Raw genomic sequence first — 21,529 nt, 5'->3', positions numbered from 1 at the left:
TAATTCGTACTAAATTGGTCATCTACTCAAATTAACGTGCAGCTCTAGGTTCATTTTAGGCTTAGCCCTTTACAGATGAAACGGGAATTTCGCTCAGCCAATTTAGTTGTTATTCTCTGCTCATGACGGCTTAGTAGCTGGAAAATAATCATCCACAATACGAATAGTTGCGGCGTTTTGAAGTGAAAACAGATTGAGAAATTCATGCATAAATCAGACTACAAACATTTTTAATGTATGGTCCCTATGCTATAGTATTTTGAATTATATAATAAATTTCAGATGTTTAGTCACTGCAACGTAATATGTATTGAAACTATATTTAAAAAAGACTTAGTATCAAAATTCCCTGGTTGATGCCTGATTACTGACCAAAATATTTACAGAAATGATTTAAATATTTTTACAGGCACTGGGATTATAAATATACTTGAATGTTAGTGCCAATTTCCGTAGAGTTAATGAAAAACTGCAAACCGACCACCACGTGTTTCTACCAATTTGTTGTGTTTTTTAAATCAGGACGTATTGCAGCTTTGTGATTTTTGGGCCATTTTTTTCTCAGAGAGATTTTGATGGATTCCATATAAGGAATTTACGTCATTTTCAATTATATTTGTGAGGTATTCTCAATTTACACTGTGCATATTATTTGAATTTTCTTGAGACAGCGCAAAACGCACGCGTTACATTGACTGAATATTATCATTGATCTTTGGCTAGAACCTTTCATGGCTGTATCACTTGTTGCTCAGATGCTGAAATAAAATTTGATCTGTCGATTAAACATGAAGTTGAATATTGGTAAACTTTTTGAAAGTTTCGTTAGACATTTTAGGACTCTAAAATGCCCTGACAATTTAAATGATTTTACATCTATTTGTTTTCATTTTTATTATAGTTAAAGCTTTACCAATTAGCGAATGATTGCGATTGGCGTGCCATCTATTTTCTTATTTGATTTCCAAGCTCATGTACAACAATTTTAGCATTAGCAACGAATTTATAAAAAATAAATAAATAAAATACAATATAGAGATAAAAAAAACAGATAATAAATGAAAATTTAACCCTTATTAGCTTCAATCACAGGCAAAATTTAACCATCTCGTCAAGTTATTCGAAAACACGTGGGAGAGTTTGGACTCAAAGCTTATTTTCTCTAGATAAATTTTTCCAAAAATAAAGAATAAGTGGCTCTTCTAGCCCCAGCTAAAGCACGATCAGGAAGTTCAGAGGAGAAAGTAAAAAGTTTTCCCTCTGAATTATCAGATGTCTAATGTAAGTTCAATGAAAAATTATAACGAGATCAGATGTTTTCTCCTGCATATCTCTTCTTGATCCGAATGTTTTTCTCAACAGTGATCCTCCAAAGACATTAAAATATTGCTAACTTTCTAAAATGGAGCAATGTTTTACATTTAATATTGTTTTCAATTTCTGTACATACTTTTACTTGTTGTTTTGAGAGCATACATCAAACGAACTGTTGTTACTAAGAAATTTTCCTCACATTCTTTTTCATATTTAGTAGGAGTTGAATTCACAGAAACCTAGCCCACTTAAAAACATTTATTTCTGCAGAAAACAAAAACGTATTCACAAGACGCGAAACTTCAAAGGGCTTTCCCGAACAAGCCATAACTCAGACCAACTGACGTCTCAAATATCTACGTTACATTCCCGTTCCGACATAGCAAGTATCCCCCAGTATTTCTGTGGTACATACGACAGCAAACACAGCCTTGCTTCTCCACGGAAATACATTTCGATACGCGCCTCGTCCTGGAACGAGGTTAGAGCTCACGCCCCTTTAGCAAAACGAGTTACGTGGATGTCAAATGTGGTACAGATTAACGTTTTCATGACAAACTCACATCTTTTGACCCTGCAGATTATTATATGGTTTTGTACAGTATGTAGGATATTATCTTTATTTTTGTAATTGAATGAGAAACCTATTCCTAATGTGAGTTTAATTTAGACTTCCTCTTATTAACATAACTTCAGTTTAATCAATGAAATGAGTGCACATACATATTAGTAATATAATTAAAATTTCTAATTTTTTTCCGGGACCATGATGCCAAGCCTATTATCTGGGTTTGAAAAGTGAAAAAACAATTTGTATTGAATAAATAAACAAGACTGAATATGAACGCGAATCTCCTCGGCAGAAACATTTACGATAAACATTTATTCAATTTTACAGACATGCAATATAGTAATACAATAGAATGTATAATGTGCTTATGTTAACTTGATAAAATAAAACTGGCACTTGAAACCTTGTAAAGATGGCTACTGACGTCATGTAAACACAATGTTACTAAAACGTGATGCTCATTACAGTGAAAAATTGGACTAAATATAATGAGGGTCTCAGTCCTGAGCCCTGACTTGTTAGCCAAACAAACATGCATATAATTCAACAACACAACATTTCTGCTCTCATTACGGCTGCGTGATTGCCGGATGCCAACTGGCTTGGATTTACACGAAATCCTTCACCATCGAAATCAAATTTAATCACTATTGACTTGTAGGTTATGAAGAGTATTTAACTCTGAACTTCAGCCCACGAATCATCCATTTCTTAACAGAATTTAATTCCTGACTGAAAGATATTTTATGAAAAATCATTGATGAAGTCAAACATTTTTAAGTCGGCTAACTTAATATTTAACTTTCCAGCTTTAGCCATACATTACATCCTCCCAAATTATTTGCACCAGACACGCATAAAAAATGCTTCATGTATCTAAACAGCCTTTTTCATAGTTTCAAGAGACAGCTACTAATGCTATTCCTCGTATAAACGATGAGAAATATTAAGATTTTGTTAATATTTATGTTAGCTTCTGGTTTTTCTGCTATGTCCTGAAAGTATGATACTTATTATTATTATGCCTCGGTTGATGCTCAAATGTGTTGACTTATAACACTAATTAATTTCTAAAATTAAAAATTTTGCGGAAAGGCACTAAAAACGATTGAACTATAACGAGATTACGTTTTCCAAATTAATTCATTACCTCTGTCAACTGTCCTCTAATTGGAAGTCCACATAGAGCCACAAAATTAGGCAGGCAAACGCGGCCAAAACTTAAGCGTTTATTCTTATTGTTTCAAGGGCACCAAATCCAATCACGAGACTACGAGCTAAAGGTGAAATTTTGCGTCGCCGTTTCGAATTTCGAATCTCAGTCTGACATTGATTGGCCTCGTAGCAGTTCCTCGAACGCTAGACTGCCTGTTGCGGAACGGATTCGAACTCTAACTTCAACTCAATGCGAACATAGTAATTTTTTATCAGTGTTATATATATATTTCTGTAAATAACAATGGTTTGTTCACAAGAATTTGTGTTTCGATATTTCAGTGGATTAATTTAATATTAGATAGGTAAATATTTTGTTGTGTATCATTTCAGATTTGTTTGTTCGAAGCCACGAACTGTACCAGCCGCAGCTAGGCGATGGACCGCTCAGATGAAACTATGCATAAATTTTACGCTGACGGCAGGCCATCACAGACGTTCGTGGATAATTTCAATCCTAAAAATCTTGATTGCCTGAAAATATTCCTCTATTTACAAATCTCGTAAATGATATTGAGGTAAGACACCTGGTGCTGTAGAGCCATAGGAGCGAGGCCAATATATCATTTCATTTCATTTCTAATTACACACAATGTATTTTCTAGTATTTTTAGATAAAATAATCTGCACTAAGAGATCAAAATATCCCTCTCATTCAATTATCAATTGTCTGTGGTATTTACCACAGGAATATTATAGCCTACATTACAATATAATCTTCACTGGGAGGCCAATAGATCTTTATCATTCAACTCCCAATTACTTACAGTATTTATCCCAGTACTTTCGGACGACATTATTTGCACTAGTAAAAACAATATACCCCAGTCATTCACGTGCCAATTGCTTGCGCTATTTATCCCAGGAATTTTTACGACATAATCTGCATAAGGGTGACCAAGATATCCTTATCATTCTATTGAAATATTTATTATATTGAATGTAATATAATCTATATTTATTGCATTATGATTTTTATATTATATTTTACAAGATTTTTAGACGACGCATACTGCACTAGAAGACCAATATATCCCTGTCATTCAATTGCCAATTGTTTGCTGTATTTATCTGCGTAATTCCAACAACGTAATCTGCACTAGCTCGTCTCTTGTGCCCTCGAACAGCGGATCGCATTGCGACGAGGGCACTCGAAGTTGTGGGTTGTTTCGCTTGCAAAATGTCCACATTTTTGACCGGAATTGTACGCTTCCGAATGATATTAACTTCATGCTCGGACTGCAGTGCTCGCTACGCCTCTGCCTGGTGAAGCTTACTAACTGTAATGGAGGGATGCGTAAATTGTGGACAGTCAAATTTGAAGGATGAAAAAAATGATCTAATTATTTCAGGTGCATTTGCCTACACAAGGGCTAAAACTGTCACATGTTTTTTAGCTCTGATGCAGTAATGACTACATATAACGAGTAATGTTCTTCCCTGTGAAATTATGTAACCCAAATTTATTTGTAAAGTAGCCAAAACATCTTATGTTTTAATTATCCTCCCTACGTTTGAACAAAGAGGAAAAGCTAGGAATTCAATGTACATATATACCTTAAAAGTATCATAGGCGCATATCGTAGTCGCGCCTTTGTGCGATACATATGATTTATTTCAACTATGACTCATTACACCTTGAATTTAAATACTGGACCAACCACTCGTATAGGAGTGGATCATCACTAATGGATTCTGATAAGTAAAGTCAAGTTTGAAGTGCAGTGAAATCAAATTTTAAATCGTGGCACCTCTTCAAAAAGATAAGAATAAACATTCGGATCTATTGCTAGAACGTCATTTGCAATTGCAGTTTTATAACATCATTATGTTGGGTTTTACTAGCTAATGATCATCATTCAGCAGGAATAAGAATTTTTGACACCCGATAATCCAACAAAACGTCGTATTTTTTCCGACAGGAAGCGCGCGTTTCTCAGCATCCGAGGCAATATATTATGTAGCCGCCATTCTTCTGGAATATTTCGAGCTATGAAACCTTACGGCAAAGCGAGGCTTTAAGTGAGCGCTCTTCAAATCCTGGACTTACAAGTTGGAATCTCTCTGGAGGATATTCAGAAGATGATTCTCTTGAAAAGTTCGGTGATTAAAGACGCGAAGAAATCCTAAGACTTTAACTGCTGACGATAAAATAGATGCCTTGACAAACTTGTTAAAATTCGTCATAAAAAGATATTAGTAGCTCAGGCCTTGTTCAATATTATTTGGAAAGAAACCCTGAGACATGAATCCTTTTTATGAGGAAATTATAAAGACATGTATTCGATTTAAAATACGAAGGTATAATATTGAATAATCGTAGCGATGTTTCGAGTGTCCAAAGACGTCAAACGTTACCTCTCAAACTTTATTTAGAATCGTACAAAAGAATTGTTCCTTTCAAGCATCGAAAAAGTTAACCCAGAAAGTGCAGGAAGTTTATTTTTAAGCATAAGTTTCTACGAAGAAGGAAGATGATGAACTCGAGAATTCTTTTAAATTTTCAAAAACTTTGGACACTTTCCTTCGAGGTCGTTATCCGGTTAGTAAAAATCCTGTAATTTTATAACGAGGCGTAGGTAGGAATGTTTCCATGTGGAGAAATCAGCATTTGCAAGCCTTTCCTGAACAATATTAAATTCTGCCCATAAATTTGCATGTTAATAAATAACTCAAATACTGAGGACGCTTCCGTTCATGCGAATGCAGTTAATTTTTAACTAAAATCTAAAAAATTTGATTAAATTTATAATAGAATATATGGATAATTTGTGCATATATGTCATTCATGACGAGGTTTACGTAAGTTTGGCAGTAAATGAGATTTCACTATAATATATTCTAAACGTTTTCTGCTGAGTGGAAGGAAAATTGTAGAGGAATTTTCCATCGGATGACTTTCTTCTATTGCCTGGTGCAGTTGAATAGAACATCATGAGCGACGTTCACTTATTGATTAATTTAAATTTTGTTTGAGGTGTCAATTTTACTTCGTAAAAGTGATTTTACTAATATAAAATGTAATTAAAAGGTTACTACAATATATATTAAATAGAAATACTTGCATTAATATATGAAATGAAAATGGTCTCTCTTTTTAGCGCATTTTCTCATTTATGGAAAAAGGGCGCTATTGTGCTCGTCATGTTCGTCTAGCTGTCCGTCCGTCCGTCCGAGACCACGTTTTGGCCGACGAGAAAATGCGCTCTCTGTCACTCACTGCAGTGAGTACTGAGTTATATTTTTAACTCTGGTTTATTGAAAGTCAAGACTCTTCCATTTCTCTGTTGTCTAGACTGCGGCTCATACGATCGTTCTGCCACCACCAAACATATTCTACACGCACTCGCCAACAATTATAAACATCTGGATATGAATAGTCCAAAAAATGAACGTCTATATTGAGACGCGGTTTTACTCAAAACGTTCTTTGAGGCAGCAATGAATACAACATGTACGACTTGCTTTTCAATAACTTGTGCTTCAATATGCCTAGAAAATATCAGTTCCTTGTCGACATAAACTCCGAAATTTTTTTCCACACTAGACTTTTCAATCATTACTCTCTCGTTGCAACCATGCACGGCTTCTCGTGCTGCAATATTGTTGTTCATTATTCCTGTCGTGTAACTTTACACTTGTCAGCATTGAAACACAGCTGTCATGCAACAGCCCAGTTAACTTAACTATCAAGATCATCTTGCAGTTGCACTTTGTTTGGCGCATCCTTAACTGTATTCTAAATTTTTATGCCGTCAGCATACATCGGGCACACGGTAGCTTATAACAGATCGTTAATAAAAGCAACAAACGTAACAGGCCCAATAACGCTTCTTTGTCACGTTAATACTAACACGTACGTACCTTATAGAAAATCTGTGACCCGTTGGAGTACATTTTCCTCTGTTACAGAGTACATTCTTTATCGCTCGGAAGCGATAATTATAGGATCGGGATATCACCAGGGTATGAAGTTTTATTCATTTTCGCGAGAAAATTTTGAATAATTAGAAAACATGAAAAGAGAAATTTAAAGATAATTGTGCATTTTTTTTCGACATATTTTCTTAGCAAAATTCAAAATTTAACTCCCTTCAAACTTGAAAAACAGGATTTGAACGAGAATTTCCCCGTTGCATGTGGGTATGACTGGGTCTTCCCATAATATTAAATGTATGTATACTGTATAATAAAATAGTTCAGGGAGATCAAATTTTAAAATCCAGCGGAATCTAAATCTCAGGGATTATCTCCTCCGGGCAACGCCGGGCTAGCCTGCAAAAAGATTATAAGAGGTACACCAGCGTTTGTTTCTTCCTCAGCCATAGAATTATAATTCAGTACCATTTTTAGTCACCAATTAGTGACATATTTTGACTTTCGAACATTCATCACATTCATTTATTACAAGTACATATGTAATTAAATCAAATTCGACCAATAAGAAGCAGTTTTTTTATTTATTCGTTTTTCACCCATAATTCATGACTGCACCGTTTAAGCAACTCAAAAACCGCTCAAACACGATAAACATTTGAAACTTGTGACGACCAAAAGATATGCTTTTGATATGTGATATATGTAATTCAACCCATTCCCATATAAAGAGTTACTTTAAAATTTGATAGCAAGTTTGCAATTCAACGAGGCCAGATAAACCAAATCGTCTCTCTGAATGACAATGCACTGTAGCGGTCTGACTTTCTGACTGTCGTTCTCACACTTCTTCTCTCTTTCCGACGCATTACTCGAAACTGAAATTGAACATGAGCCCTGTGTTGGCTCACTCTCGATTGAGCCTCCTGCCTGGACGAGCGTGGCAGGACACAGTAAATGGTCGGCAAGTAAATACCTTGGATCTACCTCCGATGCTGCTGTCAACCATTCATTTAAAACAAAGCTCTTTTATTATGGTTAGTTCATTCGTCGGTTATGGAAATTGCTCGGAGTATAGAGTACCAGTCTCAAAACGGTAACGCTTCCGGCGCTGTACGTCGCATGGACTTGGTCGTTGATTTGAACATCTGTCTTCCCACTCATGGAGCAGTGTTGAAGGAAGCTGCAACTTGATGGCAACGTTGGATAAGAGTCCCGGCGTAATCTCGGCAAGCACTGCGCGCTCCTCCGCTAGATTCCCACACTTTGAATTGATTTGACTAAGGCGATCTTCGCTAAAGTGACTTCCTCTTGGCGACAACACCGATGACGTATATGGATGGGCCCAGCCGAATTAAATGTTCAACTTTACATTTCTGGTCTGGTAGCTACGGATTAATGATGTACCGCTCATGAATTAGATTGTTCATTTAATTATGTTGTTCATAAAATATGTTTTTAATGCTTTCATTTATATAGTTTGTTCATTCTTTCTCACTATCCCATTAGGGTAGCTCATATGTGTTGCGCCATCTCCAGTAACAGCACAATGAGCCCTTTCCATTGAACATATTCTATTACTACAGGAAACCAAAAATTCCTATTACGAGTTAATTTGTAAGAATCATTAAACCTTTCACGTAATCATCACACCCGATATATAAATCATTGAGATCCTCGCACATGATACAATGCTTCTCACGCCTCACACCAGTTATTGCATGACCGATCGTAAAAGCCTATAATTGCGCGGAAGAATGCAAAGGTTTTATATCCAAACTGAAAAAAATCCATTGGCTAATGCCTCTGATAAATTTGAAAGCAGGCTTGGAAATGCGACAGGAGAAAATGATTCTATTTTTTTGGATTCCGGTAACCATTACCGTGAAATTCGGTGTTGGAGACTCGCCTCGGTTTCTGTGACAAATTTGGCGAGAATCCAATAATTATATGAAATGAAAGCTGATCATTCAATCGGATTTTCTTTCTAATGACGCTAATAGAATGGAAGATTGTCTGCTTGGAGGTTTTGACAGAGAATTTAAAGTTAATTTGATAAATGATGCGGTAACGAAATGAAACGTTCCGGAAATCCTAAACTCCGCATCTAAGAACCTTGTCGATAGAATGGATTCAGTCAAAGTTCATCAACTTTGCAGAAAATTACATTTGCTAGATCATACATTTTACTTGAAAAAAATAAGCTTGAAAAATATATATATGAAAAATATAAATAAAATATAAATATAAAAGAATGACGGTGGATATTCTTACGGCTCTATTTTCCATTCTAGTTTATCTATTCCAATTTCCATTTTAATTTATAAACGAACTAATTCTATTAATGTGCATAAAACGAAATTATTTCTAGTATGACGTTAATTAGGGAAAATGTTGAGAAGTTTTTGCACAAAGACGAAAAAATACCCTTGCGAACACTAACACGCGTTTCATGGAGGAAAAAACAGGCTCCTATTAAAAAGGTGTAAAATGTTGTCCTGAAAAACACGCAGATCCAATTAAAATTGAGTAAAAAATAAAACTACACCGCCCGCCGCAGAATCACATGACTTAATGAACAATTTCCGACTTAAAAGGACATTTCAGAAACAGGCTTATAATATCACTGCCCCTGTTTAACCTTTGTCGCCTTTTCGGGACAGTGAATGATTAATTTTGATAAAATTCCCCATGTTCTTAACTTTAATTAACCCAATGTACGTTTAATTATTGGGCCTTTCAAATTTTGACTTTGTGGAAAAATCTAAGATTAATATTCCTGTACCAAATGCGCCAACAAGTTTTTTTAATATAACAGCGCAGCAAATTTTTTAATTCCCGAAAAAGCTATAACAAGTCGTGCTTCTTATTGAAAGACTTCGTACTTGGTGAGAGTGCAACATATTAGTAAAACGTTTTTCCTAAATCGCTTCGTTTAAACGTCCGAATTCTTCAAGTTAATTTAAAATAGGTTTGAATAAATCTATTTATTGTAGTTTGATAGTCATTGTTTTGCCGAAATTCTCATATGCCTTAAATAAAGAACTCGCTTAAATATTTATGTATTGAACAATCGTAAATTTGCCGTGGAATACCGATCATCTTGGACTGATGTTTAGAAATATTGCGACGCTAAACTCTTCCATTTAAACTCGCGCTCCCTTTAAAATATTTTTAAATTTTTTTCCAAATTCCCATTCCGAACCCTTTAAAATATTTTATGTCGTAGTTTGGAAAGCAGCTTAGCCAGATCACCAGCCAAAAGATGCGTGAATAAACGTGACAGATTATCCTTCTTGCATCCTGGGCCTGTGCTCGAAAGGATATTTTTAGTTGTTGTCAGAGGTGTTTCGGTGGTTTTAGGAAAATGTTTGAATTAATTCACAGAACTTTAATCCCCTAAAATCTGCCTAAGTCGTTGTTCAGGGAAGTAATATGTAAAAATAAAGCCAATTTAAAAAATTTAACGATTCTTGAAGTAGTTGCGAATTAAATAAAAATCTAAATTAAGTTTTAATTTGAGGTTTCAATTCAGTAACATTAATAACTTTTAATTACCAATGCTATTAATATAAAAAATTATATATTTAAAATGTTGCGGTTAAGGTTATGATGTGTTCGCAAGCTTGTTGACGTTTGCGACAACTTTCTTGAAGACATGAATAAATAATTCATAATCTATGAACACATTTCATTACAGATTCTCTCGATTTTCAATTAATTTGTCAAAGCGTTACTACCATGAGTTTCTAACGTGCGAGGCTATATGCGTATTTCATAGTAATTGCCAGTCATTTTTCATCTCATCAGTGTTAAATTCATACGACGATTTATCTCATTCAAAATATTTTATCATATTTCAGTTATACTGACCAATGAAAATTAACAAAAAGTTATACTTATCGTTCCTGATTACCTTTAAATATTGAAATTAACTATATTTTTAGCTTGCCGTCTACGGAGCTCATAAACTTAACTACAGAATCAAGACCGCAATGAACATTTTACATCATTAATCAAAATGACTTCGGAGTTATGGACATGTAAATTCAAGAGAGTTTGCGTGCCTCCAACGCGCAAACGCTGCTTCATTCAATGAGTAACACAGAGCGCATTCAGTGAATGCTCTGAGCTTTTGTTTACATGAAGCGTGGCTACAGTACTGCTTCATTCACTGAGTAACACAGAGCGCATTCAGTGAATGCTCTGAGCTTTTGTTTACATGAAGCGTGGCTACAGTACTGCTTCATTCACTGAGTAACGCACAGCACACCACATGAATGCTCTAAGCATCGAAGTCAACGAAACAAATTGAAAAAAAAAAATGAATGAAATCTTGATTTAATTGAAAAGGCACCGATAAATGACAAGGATCATCAACAAAAATGACGAAGAATAATTTGCCTAAATTGAGCAGATGGAATCTTTAGCGAGTGTGGCGGTATACAACGATTATGAATATTCATTCTATCTAAACAAATTCGTGAAACATTCTCGATGCATAAATACTAATTATTTAGTAATTTTCTCAGTGGAATAAATTTTATCTGTATATTTTATGTACATATAAAAATGTGACTAAAATGCACGGAAAAAAAGAATGATCGATTTTCAAATGTATCATGGTTCGGTTAAAAGAAAGAGGACTAGTTTCTTATCAATCATAAGCGAAAAAAACATGTTATTGTTAAGAAAAGATCTTTTTTACGAACGCCATGACATTTTATTGCTATGGCTGCTTGCCACGATCCCTGCAGGTCGGTATATCTTCACGTAGGAATTATAAAGAAATAAAACGTCTTTCCTAGAAAGGACCAAGTGCAGGTGTGGTAGCTTGGAGCGACTTGACTTCCGAGTTCAACGTAAAATGTGTGTTTGAAACGGTCCTTCTTTAATTGGCAAACATAAGCTTCATTAATATTAGCGCGACCAGGACGAAATTTGCATTGTAATCTCGAGTAACCCGGTAGTATCCTGTTATTTATCTGAAACTGATAGATAAAACTTTAAGCAGATCCGATTACCTCTGAAGCGAGACTCCTCAGCACACATTGGAAATCTCGTTAAAGCTATAATATAGACTCTAGATCATTATTACGCCAATTAATTTTACATTATTATTCAAGTTTGCTAGCCAAACTATCATCATTCTCATGCAACCTATACATGAGATGGAATAAGAAAACCTCGTCAAACGATGCAACTTGTTCAGCAATTGATATATCAGTCAAGTGGTAAAAGTTAGCTTAGATTTTATTAGTTATTAATAACTAAGTGCATGTTTAAAGTGTATAGTCATTGGGTGAATTTAAATATTTTTACACCTAGGTTTTTAAAACAATCCGTAATTTTTTCTAACTGAATTCTAAAATTGGAATATAAGCGTAAGTATACGAGTGCGACAAAATAAACCCCTTATATCCGCAAACCACCTGTCAATGATTTTAATCAATTTATCCATGGTTATTCCGAGTAATATTTGTTATACAAAATTGATCTCCAGCCACGCAAAAAAATATAAAATTTCCGGCACTTGATGGTTTCATTTCTTAGCTATATGCATTCATCAGAACGTATCGCTGTGGTCAGTTCAACAGATGTAGTTTTCAGCTGCGTCGATGCATGACGACTCTTCGCACATCGATTGATTCGGCCGATGGTTAAGTACAATATAGCAGACCGAGTCTACAATATACAGACTAACAATATAGCAGACGACTGAGTCTACAATATACAGACTGACCATATACAATATTGCAGACTGAGGCTACAATATACAGACTGACAATATTCAAAATAGAAGACTGAGTCTACAATATACAGACTAACAATATAGCAGACGACTGAATCTTCAATATACAGACTGACAATAAACAATATAGCTGACGACTGAGCTTGTAATATACAGACTGACAATATACACTATAGCAGACTGAGTCTATAACTATAATACATCGACTGACAATATACAATATAGCAGACGACTGAGCTTGTAATATACAGACTGACAATATACACTATAGCAGACTGAGTCTATAACTATAATACATCGACTCACAATATAGCAGACCGTGTGCACTCAGATAATTTGAGGAGGCATATTATCCCAATAATGACCCATTCCCATACTCGCAGCGCGAGCAGAGAGCGGGCGTAGCACTGATACGCCCTTTTGCAGGGACAAACTGCGTCAGGATGAACAGCACGTGCAAAAAAAATATGTCGATATTCGGACAAAGTACCATTAATTTCTGAGAGTGTGTAATGACTGAGCATAATCCTTTTTTTATCAATATTAGCAATAAGCTGGTGAAAATTGTGCATTGAAAAATGACATATTCATCTGAATCGCACATGCAACTACATCTTTATTTTCGAAGGCAATTAATATATTTATATGTTTTGCATATGTGGAATCCTTGAATGTTTATAAATAACGAAAGTTATTTTCAGAGACGTATATCATTCAAAAAACATTCAAAATCATGTATCTCTTTCCCCAGATTATAAAATTATGAATAGAATTAAAATGTTGCAACTGTAAGGTCCATTCAACCTATACTATTTCTGTTTCTAATAGATTGCAATCGTTCCTTATCAATTTATCAGCTGGTGTATCATATTCACTATAAAATTCAGTGCTGAATACACACGTTAAAAATATCTTAACATTTCCATTTGATCAGAATTCCGTAACACTTTTGATGTTTTTTGACAAGTCGGATAATTTTTAGCAAAATCCTTTTTTAAACAACAATTACTGCTAAACAGAAGCTCTAAGAGGCGAAAATTAGGTATTTATTAACTGGTGAATTCAGCCTCAGTACTCACCATCCTTTCTAGGTCCGTTTAAGTTTTCGAGGATGAACAAAAATTAGCGTTGCAGTGAAGACAAAACTCCACGGGATGCAGACAACACGTTTCGCTCGGCGTTGCTCGTGCAAATGGGACGCAATCGTAGGATGCCTGCGACTTTATATAGATCCTGGACACCTGCGATGACGTCACCAGGTCGAAGGCGGATCTCGACCTCCATTGGCTCACATACATGAAACAGGCAGCCATTCACGGACACGTCGGCGAATTTGGCCAAGTTCAATGATAATTTATTTGTGTATAAAATTTTATCTTGTATAAAATACATATAAGCCATAGCATCATGCGTTTCCGATGAAATGGCAAAGGAAAACGATCTATATATATTTTTATGATACACTATGCATAGGGAACTCCACTTATAAATTAAAAAGTTATAATCCACCTATAAAAAAACGAAAATATATTTGCGAATATATTTACGTTGACAATGCCGCTTTATACGGCAATTCACACGCTATAATTATCGCCTGTAAAAGTTATTCAACATGATTTAGCGTGCGTCATCATTCAATGCAATTAACATTTCTTCGGTGCACGTCCCAGCTTCTTTTTACAACACTTCTATTTAACTTCACTTTTTGTTGTTTATTTGTCTGCTACAAATCTCATTATCGATATTTACCACACTACTTTCAGTTCAATCGATTTGAAATTTTGTGCACTTGCGTAAAGTCGGAGAAAATGCACCAATCAATTGACAGAATAAATAACTTATATGATAAGTGTAACATCGAAGACACTGCCCTCTTTAGAAGTGTTGTCTTTAAAAAGTAATTTTTAAACGCATATAATTATGTATTGCTGGCAATCCAACCTAGTTTCTGCCATGCAATCTCATTATTACCTATGGGGAATTTTGATAGACATCCTCTGCAATAACGTATCTCTGCAATAACGTATGCAATAACGTAACGCCCGTATAAAAACTGTATGATATATTACGAAATTGAATCACGTGATTCTAGAGTCATGTGATTTAAATTTTCTTAGAAATTTCGTCTTTATTTTCCCCTTAATTTGCCGCATTCTCTGAATCTTTCTTAAATACTTATCAATTGCGTTCGACTTGAATTCATTTTACGAGGTGGCAATATGTGTCGTTATACTAGAAATTTGATATTAATTTGAAAAGCTTGGTACCGCAACACATTCCGAGTGTGGCTGATAAAAGCTTACGACCGCGGTGAAAATAAAGTCAAATTCGTGCGTAGTCGATCGTCTGCTTTGATGAATTTATTCAAAAAGCTCGTGTAATTTCTCATTATATAATGAATTTTTGCCTCATTAAGTCCCAAGCATCTCACGAGTGGCGGAAATATTGAAACTGTTCAATAATTTTCGCCAGTTCGGAAGGGCAAGATTTAGAGTTAAAAATTACGGCCCATTGACCCTTGATTTTGCTTTTCAATGAACATTTATTAATTCATCATACGAATAATGAAAAAATAATAATGAAATGAATAATTATACTCTAAAGTCTGTGCACACTGAGGGAGGCGCCTGTCTTTTGTACAATTAAAGAGAGAATGAATGTTTTTTTTTCAACTTGGTGCAATTTTATTACAATTATGAATCGAAATAAATTCCAAAGGTTGCTTTTATTAAAATCTATTCAATAATTTGCCTAATCAATCATATTCATGTGTTTCTCTCAAACACTCTAAGAGGATAATACAAAATCATTTTCAATACAAAATTATGGATAATATTATGCATATTCATGCCAACCTTAAAAATAACTTTATGATTTGGAATGTCCTCAAATGCTTATTAGTGTCGGCTGCAATGCCATTGTAGTTAAATAATTGAGCGACCATAAATTGAACAGAAAACGAAATAGGGTAAAAAATTTGCACTATTTGTGATTGTTCTCTTTTAGGCGGTCAGCCTAAATAGAGCAAGCGTTGTGTTGGTGCAGGTACTAAAATGATTTTTTTTTTGCAATTAAATAAATTTACATTCCAACATAAATGTAAATCTCGCAGTGGATTGCAAATAAATGCCAATTATCTCAGCTGCATCAAATCTTTAGGGCTTACAATACTATATTTATGTTATCATATTTTGTAGATTGGCTAATTCGATCGTTGACTTTCGCACTTTAATAGTTGATTATGTTTAACACCAGTTTCAAACATTAATGCTTCAACAATGTTTCAGTAAAAAATTTTCATATTGTATATCAAATACTGGAAAAGCTTGTAAAGAATTTCTAAAAATCTTCAAGTTTTTGGGTTTCAAATGTGCACGCGGAGATAATCAATAAAATTTATAAATTGAGATACTCATCGAAGTATCACTACTCTAATGATAGTCAATTGGACCTACTAACAATATAACATATTCTTCTTGTTTTCCTCTTGTGTAATTTTTCCTGCAAACGTAAGATCATTCGAGTAATCTGCATCACACACCATCAATCGGAATACCGAATCTTATAGGCGTTTTTGCAGCGTGGGTGTTAATAATCGATTAAATTCGAAAATTCATGCATACATTATAATTTTACGCTAGATATGTGGAGACTCTGTTACCACAAACTGAGTCTTTTGTAAGCTTATAATCAAGCCTGAGAATGCGAGGGTGCTTATAATCTAGCATGACAAGCGTGGGTTTTTATTATTAATTTAATTATAAAATTTGTGCTTACATTTTAATTTTACGCTAAGATTCGTAAGAACTCTGTAACCACAAGCGGAGCCTTTTGGACGCTTATAATCAAGCTTGACAAGCGAGGGTGTTTATAATCAAGCGTGACAAGAGTGGGCTTTTATAATTAATTAAATTCGAAAATGAGTGTATACGTAATAATCTTTCACTAGATACGGAGAGACACTGTAACCACAAGCTGAGTCTTTTGGATTCTTATAATCCAGCTTGACAAGCGAGGGTATTTATAATCAATCGTGGCAAACGTGTGTTTTTATAATCAATTAAAAGCTAAAATGAGTGCACACGCTATAATTTTGCGCTACATGTGTAGAGACCGGCCCTGTTGCCCTGAGCTCAAGTGTAAGAATACACGTGTGTGCAAAATGGACAATGCAGCTGCTGGAAGAATTTACTTCATCAGCGAAAACGGCCTCTCCGCGACGAGTGTTTAAGACTTTGCTGAGCGCTGTTTGCATTCGCGAATCACAAGCGCGTTTTGAGGAGCTTTTTAGCCACGAAAGTGGAAAACTTGGGGTGCAAAAAGAGCAATTTTTCAGACCGGTATGACTAGAAACATTACCGAAACTTTTGAGGGGCAAAGTCTTGCCTAGCGTTCATTTCGGTGGCGTTAGTGACACGTATATGTGAACTTGCCTGGATAATGCTTACTATTTTTCTGAATTAAGAAATAACTACATTTATATACTGAAAACAAAGTAACTATTGTTACATAGAATACATTGACGACACACGTGTCAATCTTAGCAATAAAAAGTATAAATTGGGATTATTATTTGAGGATTAAATTAAGCTCTCAGTTCAATTAATTTTTAGCGACAATTAGCGTTATAATTGTTTGGTACAGCAAAAACTTTCCATGAAATTACGTTAGATGACAAGTAAAAATAATAAGTCAGTTTGAATATCTAAGCCAGGTCCAAAATGTCCTCTAACCCATCATTCATTGTCGTAAGCTTCAAGCGTGTGATACTTCAGCGGACCGCGTAAATTTGATTCTGTACCAGATTGATGCCGAACAATCGATGAATGTCAGGGGTTATTCTAAGCCAAAACATTTGATCCGGTGGGCTAATTGGGAAAAACGTCATTTATAAATGTCGGGTTAATTGAGACTGCCAAGTGATAGTTCAAACAAAAGATATGGCCAGTGAATATATTTTTGTCAACGAGTATTGATCGACCGTTACTCTGAATTGTATCGTTAAAGCCATTCTGCGTCGCATATTAGACTTCGGCCACGCCTACCGCAACTCCAGACCACATTTATATATTCTAGGTGCGTAGGTGCCTTCACATAGAATTAAATATTTATGAATAATATTTATAAGCCCAAAGTTAAATTTTATTCTTTAAAAAAAACTAACGATAAATTGAATGCTAAATGGAAAATTGTGTCTGGGAATAAAATAGAAATATTTTTCTGCCGTGTCAGCTTTTCCGAGTTCATTATCGTATTTCTCTCTTAACGACGATTGCTTCTTGCCCATCAATCGCCAGAATATCATTATTTTTTCGTATCTCTCATTAGAAAAATAGCGTGCAGTTTCTTCTTCTAGAGAGGAGCACGGAACGTTTATCCTTCACTCCAGCACTTCCACAACACGGAACGTTTATCCTTCACTCCAGCAGTTCCACATCACGGAACGTTTATCCTTCACTCCAGCCCTTCCACAACACGGAACGTTTATCCTTCACTACTTCACCCCAGCACTCCCACATCACGGAACGTTTATACCTCACTTCAGCACTCCCACATCACAGAACGTTTATACTTCACCCCAGCACTTCCACATCATGGAACATTTATACTTCACCCCAGCACTCCCACATCACGAAACTTTTATACCTCACCCCAGCACTTCCACATCACGGAACGTTTAAACTTCACCCCAGCACTCCCAGATCACGGAACGTTTATCTTTCACCTCAGCACTCCCACAACACAGAACGTTTATACTTCACCCCAGCACTTCCACATCACGGAACGTTTATACTTCACCCCAGCACTCCCATTTCACGGAACGTTTATACTTCACTCCAGCACTTCCACATCACAGAATGTTTACACTTCACCCCAGCACTCCCACATCACGGAACGTTTATCTTTCACCTCAGCACTCCCACGTCATAGAACGTTTATACTTCACCCCAGCACTTCCACATCACGGAACGTTTATACTTCACCCCAGCACCCCCACATCACGGAACGTTTATACTTCACCCCAGCCCTCCCACATCACGGAACGTTTATACTTCACCCCAGCCCTTCCACATCACGGAACGTTTTGAACGTTTATACTTCACCCCAGCACTCCCACATCACGGAACGTTTATACTTCACCCCAGCACTTCCACATCATGGAACGTTTATACTTCACCCCAACACTCCCACATCACGGAACGTTTATACTTCACCCCAGCACTCCCACATCACGGAACGTTTATCTTTCACCTCCGTACTCCTTCATCAAAGAACGTTTATTATTTGAAGTCCCTATCAGGCGACGTACATACACGCACTCTACATCACGGAACCCTACACCCTACGTTGTGCTGGACCGTAGTAGATGGACCGTAGTAGAGAGTAATGGTGCGGTATGGTGCGGAATTGAGTGGTCTGATGCAATATGATGCGGTAAGATGCGGTATGATGCGCTATGATGCGGTATGATGCGGTATGATGCGGAATGGTGCGGTATGTTGCGGAGTGACGCAAAATAAACCGGCATGGTGCGGTATGGTGAGAAATAATGCGGAACCGTGCTGTTTGGTGCGGTTTGGTGCAAAATGGTGCGGTATGATACGTTAGGATGCGGCATGATTATGGTGCGAAACTGTGCGGAATGGTGCCGGACTGGAATAGTGCAAATAGTGCGGTATGATGCGATATGGTGTGGAATAATGGTATCCATCGTGGAGAGGCGGCGATCCATCGTGGCCTGGGACTGCTATGTCCCAAACAAGTACCAAGATTACCAAGAATGGTGCGGAATGGTGCTGGGCTAGAAAAGTGCGTAATGCTGCGGTAGGGTGCGGAATGATGCTGTAACGGAATAGTGCGGAATGCTGCAGTATGATTCGGAATGGTGCGGAAGTGTGTGGAGTGGTGCTGTATCGTACGGAATGATGCTGAACCAAAATTGTGCAGAATGCTGCGGAATGGTGCAGTATGGGCGGTATGGTGCGGACGGTGCGGTATGGTGCGGAATGGTGCTGAATGCTTCGGTATAGGGCGGAATTGTGCAGAATGCTGCCGTATGGTACGGAACGGCGCAGTATGGTGTGGTATGGTGCGGAATGGTGCGGTATGTTGCGGAATGATGCGGTGTGATGCGGAATGGTGCGGTGTGATGCGGACACGTAAACAAATGGCGGGGAGTGGCTTGAAGTTAGCTGCCAGAGCTCAGTCCTGGGCCTCTATATCCTGCCTGGATCAGTGGCGTAGCCTTCCCATATTGCAGCCCCTGTTGGTAGGCCTATTTTCTTAGGCCTGTTTGTCTGCATATGCGTCTTGATGACGCGACATAATTCAATTGTGAATATTTGCGTAGTTCCTAAGTGCTTCCGCTTAAAGATTAAGTGCTTAAAGCCGCTTGCAAGAGAAATAAATATGCTTGCATTTATTACCCGCACTCGTTTTGTTTCAGAACAAACAAAAATTATCGTTCTTTTCTTTGATACTCGCATATGAGTAGTTTCTTTGCTTAATTTCTAGCCAAAACAGAAAGGAACTACGGATAATTATTATTAGCAGTGTGAAATCACATTTTAGGACTCTAAATGTTAATAGAAATTAAAAATGTTTTGTAGGTCAACCAATTTATCCGGTAAGCCTCCCATGAAAAAGCGAGGCAATTTTCCAACACTCGTCGAGCGTTCGATGGCGTCTCTCTGCCGCCGCTTGAAGGCTCTTCAACAAATTACTTCGCAATTGCTGCGGGCGTTGCATTCACAGTTTAAATTAACCATAATTCACACAACGATGATTGAAGAGCTAAAATGCATTAAGAATTTTGACCGGTTCGTTTTGAATACCAATATTTAATGAATTAGTTCAGAAGTTTTGCGTATCATTTGCGCTAAAAAAATATATACATAAGTTGGAATTAAAATAATTTTAATAGCCGGATGAAGAAAAAATTACTTTTAAATTTATGCGACATGACCTATGAAGCACAGCAAGCACCCGGGATCATGATGTATGATTTAGGTCATGAAAATTAGCGTGTTTAAAATAAGATAGAATAAAGCATCACTGAGGAAAATCGATAAGGCAACGTTTGAAAACTACTCACGTCACTCAAGGAATAACTCGAAAGGATATCATCGAAAGGATAACTGTGAAGGAATGATTAAAAATAGAAAGTGAATTATAGATCGAGGTTGAGCGCATCTGAATTTAATTTCAAAGTTACGATAGGCTTAATTGTGATTTGCATATTTTTTTAGTCTCGCGGTCGAAAAACCGAAAGTCAAATTATAGTCAAATTATAAATTATACAAAATTATAGATAATACACTACGTCCCATACAACTTCCAAGTATTTTTTTAATCGAGGAATAATTTTTGCTATACTCTGGTTTTCTTGACTGAAATTGACCAATGCTTATTTGCGCATTCACTGTCAATTCAAATCAGATTTACTAAGACCATCTTTAAAACATCACAGTCCTGATTATTCAGACTTGACCATCAAGGCCGGACCATCTTTAAGTATCACAGCCCTAATTATCAGGCACGATAAAACATGCATTTGCAATATCTAACTGTGAATTAGTCACGGTGTCATATCAAGCAAAAATAGAACTCTGCGATTCATGCATGCATCCACAATATGGGGATGAGATCACTGTACAGTGAAGATACGACACCATGTTCCAGTCCGGTTAGAGGATATATTAAGAAAGCAAATCAGTGGGTTCCTAGAATCATTCATAAACAAGGATGAAGAAGAGGATGTGAATAACCAATGCACTACAAGCGGTAAAGTGTTCAATTTT

The 21,529-nt window shown here is 36.3% G+C and overlaps 1 protein-coding gene across 1 annotated transcript in view; it reads right to left on the bottom strand.

Annotated features, from left to right (window-relative positions):
• The window catches only part of LOC108669823, a 34,421-nt gene extending 20,510 nt beyond the window's left edge, over positions 1–13,911 (bottom strand). The window contains exon 1 of the mRNA XM_018157240.2: positions 13,808–13,911. Within this exon, the coding sequence (XP_018012729.1) occupies positions 13,808–13,810 (3 nt within the window). The 5' untranslated portion in view covers positions 13,811–13,911. The remainder of the gene's footprint in view (positions 1–13,807) is intronic.
• Between the last annotated feature and the right edge of the window lie 7,618 nt (positions 13,912–21,529).

The sequence above is a fragment of the Hyalella azteca genome, unplaced genomic scaffold (assembly GCF_000764305.2).
Source record: "Hyalella azteca isolate HAZT.00-mixed unplaced genomic scaffold, Hazt_2.0.2 contig10992, whole genome shotgun sequence".
NCBI classification, from domain to species: domain Eukaryota; kingdom Metazoa; phylum Arthropoda; class Malacostraca; order Amphipoda; family Hyalellidae; genus Hyalella; species Hyalella azteca.
This window is presented reverse-complemented; position numbering and strand designations above follow the sequence as displayed.